Here is a 9,422-nt window from a genome sequence, read left to right as displayed (position 1 = left end):
CCATAAAAACAACGACACACGTCAACAAATAGTCACTTGACAATGACCAGGGCCAAAATTCCGTGCATTTTCTGACTTCAGATGTGTTTGCGTGCTAACACTACGTGTCTTATCTAACTGAATCCAGAGATTCATAATTGACACTGTAATCAATCAGAATCACGTCTTAATTCTTGTTTATGTTCATTATCTTACTTCTATCTACCTTCAAAAAGAGCTCCCATTTATCATGCGGAGCGGAATGTTTTTCTGGGCCATACGAGTTTTTCAGTGCCGAGGTGATAAAATATTTACAAAATACGAGAACAAACTCCTCGCTTTGTTTGTTTATTTTCAGATACTATCTCCCTTTAGCAGATATCCGCGTATCGATGGAGCAGCACGCCGGAATGTATAAGCAGCCCTCGCTTATAATTGAAGCAATGGTGTTTACTGCTACACACAGCGACTGCACAACTCGGTACCGTAACAACTCCCTTTATCTGAAACAATAAACCAAATATTCTTCGGCTGTTCGCGACGGGCTTGATAACAGTAGTTTTTATGCCCGGTTTGCAAATGAACGTTCAAACGTAGATAATATGATACCTCGAATTATAAGTTCCACCATTCAAGCCAATGGCACATTATAGTCATGCGAGGATGTTGATTTGTAAAGTATTATAGCGTCGTTAATATGTCGCTACGGTACTAATTCAATAGCTCCTACGTCGTAAATCCAGAGATAATGTATTCTGTAAATAACTTACAGAAAGAGTCGTAATAAAATATTCAATTACTGTTCACTGTTAATAATGTCACTCAATCACCTTTGCCTTCAGCCTTCTATCAAGAAAATAATTGTGAATCTTCAGGTTTTCGCGGCGCAAAGACTGCTCCATTAAATTTCGGGAATGCAGCCGCATAAATTCTGCTTCTTCTTCTAATATTTCGGCTGTATATCTTTCAGCCATCTTCAGAGAGAGCAAGATGGAGCAAGAAAATAATTGTTTCACATTTACAGAATAAAGTTCAATTAGATGATGTAGACGACACGAAGTATTTAAGTTGTAACTGAGTTTATTGAGCTTCTGAATTATCTAACCACTGCACTAGAAAGAACGCCGATCTGTCATTCAAGGAACTGAAGCTACGATTTACATCATCAATTCTGACGTTGACTACAGCTTCAGACAACACTGCGTATCTGTGAATTCTTCATGACTGCGTGTATATGTTTCCTACTCAAGTCTATTTGTAGAGTTTATGTCGGCGTTTGGTATATTGCTGTGTCCTTCAATTTTCGTGACGATCACAGATCACGACGACTAAGTTCCAGAATTGATTAAGTATCACACGAATTACTTTTCCCTCGCGTATAATATCTCTGTTCGTTGTCTGGCGAAACGGTAAATGTTCTATCACTTTTCTTCACAACCATGACTAACACGTCAAGAAGATACATGAAAAACTTTAAAATTCTAGATCGGTCTGAAACAATCTAACATCGGTCAATAAGCATGCTTCTATCGCGACGTCTACAAGAGAGCGAATTAACATCTCTATTGAAGTTTTTCATTGTAGTCGCTGCGAACTTACAGCTCGAGGCGGCCACAGCTTTTTTATTGAATAAATGTTATCTCTGATCACTTTATCTTGTCTGGGTTTTAATCATCGTAAAGCATATGTTTTGAATTCTGATGAATTCTTCACGGGTTATCAGCCGAGTGGTGGTGTCGTCTTGTCGCAACGTTCCAATGAGTTTCGTACCCATCATCTTCTCTCTCATCTCACTTCGCCAGAAGTGATAACCCGAGAAGAATTCATCAGTGGAATACGCCGAGAAAGACTGCAATCGCTTATATTTTGAATTCTTTATTTAAAGTTTCATGCTTCGTAGATTAAGTGACCATCTGATAGTCTTTCATTTAGTTCTTTCCGTAGAATAGATGTTGTTAGTTCCCTAGTATTTCTGGTGGTCAAACTTTCACTAGTGTTAGTTAGTATTTTGTTTCCAATAGCTACCGTCAAGGTCGTGATAACTACTTTTTATATCTTTTGCTGTCAAAAGGGATGTCATTAAGGGCTCTATATTTTGGGTTTTATAGTATCCATGGCCAAATTTCAATAAGGTACGACTGGAATTAGTAATCTCGTCCATATACCTTTGGGTAACATTTTGGAGGTATTTGAAATTGTATAATTACATAGACTCAGTCGTAGATGAGGTAGGTTGCAGACTTCGGTTTACATACTGGGTACTGGGAAAATGCAGTGAATCTACAAAAAAAACTGTTTACAGGTTTGTTTGACTCACGAAGAGCATCACGAAAACCGCAGACCCTTGAAGATAAACGGCAGTAATCTAGTGAAAACCTATTTGTAAAATTTCAAGAACCTGCACCAAGGCAAAAATCAACAGACTTTCTCCAGACCCCTCCAAATCGGTCCACTAGGAATCGCGAAAACGAAACTAATTACAGCACGCGCAGAGGCATTTGGCAGTTCCATACTTATCGGAACGGAAAGAAACTATAATATGTGGTGCTACAGTAAATATTTTTTGCCATGCACTTCACAGTGTTTGCACAGTTTGTAGATGTATACTTCTTTTTGGTCTGGAGAAGACTGGTGGATCACTTGTGGAGCGAGTATTTACTATTATACTGCAGTTTATACTTGAGCAATTAGCCTCCTTTTATTATTTGCGACACATGGTTTTAATTGGCAAATATGTTTAATCCTCGATTTCTTTCTGATACCCTACTCATTTTGTGTACAAAGTCTTAAGATAAGACATGATAAACTGCAAGTGAAAAAGACTAGCAGTAAAACGTGAAGACGCATCAAAATACGAGTACACGGAAAAACCATGTGATTTGTTTAAAATACAGGCTACTTACGTACTAGTGAGTTTGTTTGCGTTGTCATTCTGTGTAAAGTTTACTTAGCCACTGCCTTCCATTCACCATACTTCACCATAGTTGAACAGTAGACCTATCAACTGACATATAACTGCGAGAAAAAATGTGATGCAAGGAATCAGAATACTATAGTGTTGTGCATGGAAGGAGGTGCGTTGTGAGACGGTACACGATAGTCAGCGTACCACGTAACGGTCCAGTCAATAGCGTCATTCTGCCACATCTGACTGTAGCGTCCGCTTGGGAGCGGGTGTACAACACTTGTTACCGTGCGAGTTCAGGTATAATGAGTGTAGCCGCGCGGGATTAGCCGAGCGGTCTAGGGCGCTGCAGTCATGGACTGTGCGGCTGATCCTCGCGGAGGTTCGAGTCCTTCCTCGGGCATGGGTGTATGTATATGTCCTTAGGATAATTTAGGTTAAGTAGTGTATAAGCTTAGGGACTGATGACCTTAGCAGTTAAGTGCCATAAGATTTCACACACATTTGAACATAATGAGTGTAGTTAGCCACTGTAGTGTCTCTAAGGCTGCAATCCTGCGACAATTTTCCAAACAAATGTTTTTTTTTCGTGAAGGTATATTTTTTCAACTACGTGTGAAAGGCCGTTAGTTTTTCTGCCATACGCATCTTTTACATATATGAAGCATCTTCAGTGGCTGCAGTACATGTTTATTTTTATACATGTAATAAATGCATTATCCAGTAATTACAGTTTCCAGTGTTGCAAGTCCACGAAGGCACACATAGTTAGCAACACTGGAAATCGTAAGCAACATATTTTTAGATTTCCAGAAGGCTTTCGACACCGTTCCTCACAAGCGTCTTCTAATGAAACTGCGTGCCTACGGAGTATCGCCTCAGTTGTGCGACTGGATTCGTGATTTCCTGTCAGAAAGGTCACAGTTCGTAGTAATAGACGGAAAGTCATCGAGTAAAACAGACGTAATATCCGGCGTTCCCTAAGGAAGTGTTATAGGCCCTCTATTGTTCCTGATATATATTAACGACATAGGAGACAATCTGTGTAGTCGCCTTAGACTGTTTACCGTCTTGTAAAGTCAATAGATGATCAAAACGACTTGTAAAATGATTTAGATAAGATATCTGTATGGTGCGAAAAGTGGTAATTGACCCTGAATAAAGAAAAGTGTGAAGTTATTCACGTGAGTGCTAAAGAAAATTAGCTAAATTTCTATTACGCGATAAGTCACACAAATCTGAAGGCTGTAAAATCAGCTAAATACTTAGGAATTACAATTAAAAGTAACCTAAATTGGACGATCACGTAGATAATATAGTGGGTCAAGCAAACCAAAGACTACGATTCATTTCCAGAAGCCGGCCGGTGTGGCCGAGCAGTTCTAGGCGCTTCAGTCCGGAACCGCGCGACCGCTACGGTCGCAGGTTCGAACCCTCTCTCGGGCATGGATGTGTGTGATGTCCTTAGGTTAGTTAGGTTTAAGTAGTTGTAAGTCTAGGGGACTGATGACCTCAGACGTTAAGTCCCATAGTGCTCTGAGCCATTTGACACATTTGAGCCATTGCCAGAACACTTACAAGGTGCAACAGGTCTACTAAAGAGACTGCTTACACCACGCTTGTCCGCCCTATTCTGGAGTACTGCTGTGCGGTGTGGGATCCGCATCAGTTGGGACTGACGGATGACATCGAAAAAGTACAAAGAAGGGCAGTTCGTTTTGTATCATCGTGAAATAGGGGAGATAGTGTCACAGACATGATACATGAATTGGAGTGGCAATCATTAAAACAAAGGCGTTTTTCGCTGCGTCGGGATCTTCTCATGAAATTTCAATCACCAGTTTTCTCCTCCGATTGCGAAAACATTCTGTTGGCACTCACCTACATAGTGAGAAATGATCATCACGATAAAATAAGTGGACTCGCACAGAAAAATTTAAGTGCTCGTTTTTCCCGCGTGCCGTTCGAGAGTGGAATGTAGAGAGACAGCTTCAAGGTGGTTCACTGAACCCTCTGCCAGGCACTTTATTGTGAATAGCATAGTAATCACGTAGATGCAGACGTAGAACACCAAACAATAATTTAACCTCACGAAACTTACACTGCCAAAGGTGTTTCTAACCTGAAAAACAAGAGGCAAACGCGAGAAGAAGGTAGTAAACTACTTACAACTGTTACACAAGTATTACAGGCCACTGAGGACGATTCATAAATAAAAGAAGCGAAACGCGTATGGCAAAAACCAAACTGCCTTTCATTTAGTTCCCAACACGGAACATATCTCCATCAACTTTGAAGCAACTAAGGAACGACGGAAAACGGAAAACCTGACGAAAATAATGTTGTATAGGGATAGGCAGAAGCATAAATTTTGGCTCAGCATGGCGCTCAGCTCAGTGTTACCAGTTACCAGGGCATGCGACAAAGAACAGAGAGTGCAATGCCGACTCTCCAGCGGATTTTCCGCCCTTGTCTGCGAAGATCGGTTCGCACAGCCGCTTCCTTACTTATACGCCACTACACAAGTTAGACGTACCTCTTATATACTCACACGTATTTTAAATTTGAGTATTATATCCGTTTCTTTAAACATATACTCACTATGTTGTCCTGCGGCCAGTGACAAATGAAGCACATTTGTCTTACCACGTACTTGTCACTGCGTTTAAGGAAAATAAAGCGTTCACAAAAGAGGTTAGAAATGAAAACGTTTAAATTAGCGTTTATTGTTGGTTAATAATATCATGGGTACGGGATGCAAGTCGAAATGTATGAACCTCTGTTCCTTAACAGAGGGTACAATATACTGAGAAAATTTTCTGATAAAGTAATTTTAGCCTCACAGACTTAACACCGCCGCAGTTCTCTGCCACACTTCTTTGTCAACAAACAATCAACCCGACATCTGATTAAAAAGATGGCTACGAAGGCACGGTGTGAACAGCAGGTGGTGGCCCGCGCAGCAGAGCATCTGGGTGGAGCAGCAGTGCAGGGCCGGCGGGCCGCGTGTTCAGACGCGCGCCCTCTTCGCGCTGGGAGCCGTCGCCTGCTCTTGGCTCTGGACGTCTTCAGAGGCAGCACGCTTCCGAGAGGCGGCGTCTTCTGGTCGCGCCTCCTTCGCAAGTTCATCTTCAGGGTGCCTTCTGTCCGCTACCTGCAGGATATACGATCTGGTTAGTAACTGTCTGCTACAGTTATCATACAGCCATTCGATATTGTTGTTGTCACTATGGCCACATACAAGGGTGACTCATTGATGATGTTACTAATTTCCAGCAACGATAGAGAAGTGTAGATGTATGAATTTAAGATAAAAGACCCTGGTCCGGAAACGACCGAGTCGAAAATTATAAGCGAAAATTGTTCTGATACCTCTAGGTCTCTTCTGTTGCAAACTCTTTGCTTTGCATGTTGTGGGAGGAGGTAGTATGGGCCAAAACAAGAAAAAATGTACAGTAAACATGGGCTCTAAAGTGGATCTCTCAAGTGCTACGACCACTTGTGCATCTTTACTACTATGAAGCATATCTACATCTACATCTACATACATACTCCTCATTCCACCATACGGTGCGTGGCGGAGGGTACCTCGTACCACAACTAGCATCTTCTCTCCCTGTTCCACACCCAAACAGAACGAGGGAAAAATGACTATATATATGCCTCTGTACGAGCCATAATCTCTCTTATCTTATCTTTGTGGTCTTTCCGCGACATATAAGTTGGCGGCAGTAAAATTGTACTGCAGTCAGCCTCAAATGCTGGCTCTCTAAATTTCCTCAGTAGCGATTCACGAAAAGAACGCCTCCTTTCCTCTAGAGACTCCCACCCGAGTTCCTGAAGCATTTCCGTAACACTCGCATGATGATCAAACCTACCAGTAACAAATCAAGCAGCCCGCCTCTGAATTGCTTCTATTTCCTCCCTCAATCCGACCTGATAGGGATCCCAAACGCACGAGCAGTACTGAAGAATAGGTCGCATTAGTGTTTTATTAGCAGTCTCCTTTACAGATGAACGATATCTTCCCAAAATTCTACCAATGAACCGAAGACGACTATCCGCCTTTCCCACAACTGCCATTACATGCTTGTCCCACCTCATATCGCTCTGCAATGTTACGCCCAAATATTTAATCGCCGCGACTGTGCCAAACGCTACACTACTAATGGAGTATTCAAACATTACGGGATTCTTTTTCCCATTCATCTGCATTAATTTACATTTATCTATATTTAGAGTTAGCTGCCATTCTTTACACCAATCGCAAATCCTGTCCAAGTCGTCTTGTATCCTCCTACAGTCACTCAACGACGACACCTTCCCGTACACCACAGCATCATCAGCAAACAGCCGCACATTGCTATCCACCCTATCCAAAAGATCTTTTATGTGGATAGAAAACAACAGCGGACCTACCACACTTCCCTGGGGCACTCCAGATGATACCCTCACCTCCGATGAACACTCACCATCGAGGACAACGTACTGGGTTCTATTACTTAAAAAATAGTCGCAGCCCATGAGGTATGCATTTTAGTTCCCACGTTTATTAGACATTTTTTTCTTGGTTTGGCCCGTACTACCTCCTCCAACACATGGAGAGCAGAATGCTTGCAGCAGCAGAGGACCACTGTCATAGGTATCGGAAAGATGTTCGCCTTTAACTGTCGACTCGCGCGTTTTCGAACTATAGTCGCTTACCCCAAATTGATACGTTTATAAAATCATCATGTTATCACCCTATATAATCTACATCTTACTGTACTGTACAAAAAGAAATTGCAAGCAGGACACCCAGATAGAAAAAATACAAACAAATCAAGTTTAGTCCACATATTACGCAGGTTGCAGAGTTAAAGGAAAATCATGTTTTCTACACATGCAGGCTTTGATTATGTAAGATAAAAAGTGATCACTCCAGAGTTTAGCGTAAGAGTTTCAAATGGTTCAAATGGGTCTAAGCACTATGTGACTTAACATCTGAGGTCATCAGTCCCCTAGAACTTAGAACTACTTAAACCTAACTAACCTAAGGACATCACACATATCCATGCCCGAGGCAGGATTCGAACCTGCGACCGTAGCAGCAGCGCGGTTCCAGACTGAAGCGCCTAGAACCGCCCGGCCACAGCGGCCGGCGGAAGAGTTTCATCGGAAGAGCTTAGTCATGGCTCTTAAGGTACTCCATGTTTCAAACAGTCTAAGAGCATGTCGACGACGGATACTGGGGATTTAGTAAACCATAGATTCCTCTCTGAGGTTGGCTGGTGTCACTGTTTCCTGGGTGAGAAGCAATTCTAAAGTTAACTTCACGGCATATCTACAGACTGAAGAGGCATATACACTGATGGGCCAAAAATTATGACCACCTGCTTAGTCTCCGCCCCTGGTAGCTGAGTGGTCAGCGCGAAGGAATGTCATACCTAACCGCCCGGGTTCGATTCCCGACTGGGTCGTAAATTTTTCTCCGCTCAGGAACTGTGTGTTGTCCTTATCATCATTATTTCATCCCCATGGCCGAAATGGCGTCAACTCCAAAAACTTGCACCAGGCAACGACGGGACCCCCTAGCCACACGGAATTTCCGTTTTACCTGCTTAATAGCTTCTTTGTGTGTCTGTGGAACGAAATATGTAGCTGATTCTGCGCATCATGTATCAGACAGTCTGTTGGTAGGTTTGTGGACGTATGTGGCATCAGATGTCTACGCACATTTCAGGTAATTCGCATAAATAAGGGACCACTGATTTGCATACACGGTGATGGCCCCAGATAGCGATCCAGATAGATTCCATAGGATTTACGTCAGGCGAATTTAGCCGCCGAAGCATCAACGTGAGTTCAGTGTACTACTCCTCAAACCACTGTGGCACGATTCTGGCTCTGAGCCATGGAGACTATTTCACTGCCGAAAGATGACATCACCGTTGGGGAAGACATCAAGCATGCAGAGGTGCTGGTGGCTCGCAGCTTTCGTCTTCAGATTACTACCACAGGTCCCATGCAATCGCAGGAGAATGTCTCCCATAGCATAACACGGCTCCCACCAGCCTGAGTCCGTGGTGAGCTGTAGGTTTCGAGCTGCCGTTCACATCGATAACGGCGTTTGTGGAGAAGACCATCGACCTAACGTAGCAAAATGTGGTTTACTCTAAAAGACGGCACGTTTCTATTGATCGACGGTCGAATCCCGATGAGCCCGTTCCCACTGCCATCGTATTTGACGATTTCGTTAGGTCAACATTTGAACACGTAGGGGTGGTCTACTGCGGAGCTCCATGTTCAACAATCTACGTTGAACGGCATGCTGCGAAACACTTGTGCGTGCATCAGCATTGTGCTCTTTCGGCAGAGATGCCACAGATCACAATCTACCCTACTTTACAGATAAGACAAGCCTCCGAACCCCATGTTCTGTGAAGAGTCGCGGACGTGCTACCGTCATAATGTTTTGGCTTATCAGTGTGTGACATCCGCATGAAATCAACAGTGATTTGATTTGCAGTAGAGGTATGGAAAAACTAAAAATACTATT

At 42.8% G+C, this 9,422-nt stretch overlaps 1 protein-coding gene across 1 annotated transcript in view; it reads right to left on the bottom strand.

Moving 5' to 3' along the window:
* Nucleotides 1-5,590: 5,590 nt before the first annotated feature.
* The window catches only part of LOC124549434, a 96,098-nt gene continuing 92,266 nt past the window's right edge, over nt 5,591-9,422 (bottom strand). The window contains exon 5 of the mRNA XM_047125244.1: nt 5,591-6,038. Coding sequence (XP_046981200.1) covers nt 5,895-6,038 — 144 coding nt within the window. The 3' untranslated portion in view covers nt 5,591-5,894. The remainder of the gene's footprint in view (nt 6,039-9,422) is intronic.

The sequence above is a fragment of the Schistocerca americana genome, chromosome 1 (genome assembly GCF_021461395.2).
Source record: "Schistocerca americana isolate TAMUIC-IGC-003095 chromosome 1, iqSchAmer2.1, whole genome shotgun sequence".
Classification (NCBI taxonomy): Eukaryota; Metazoa; Arthropoda; class Insecta; order Orthoptera; family Acrididae; genus Schistocerca; species Schistocerca americana.
This window is presented reverse-complemented; position numbering and strand designations above follow the sequence as displayed.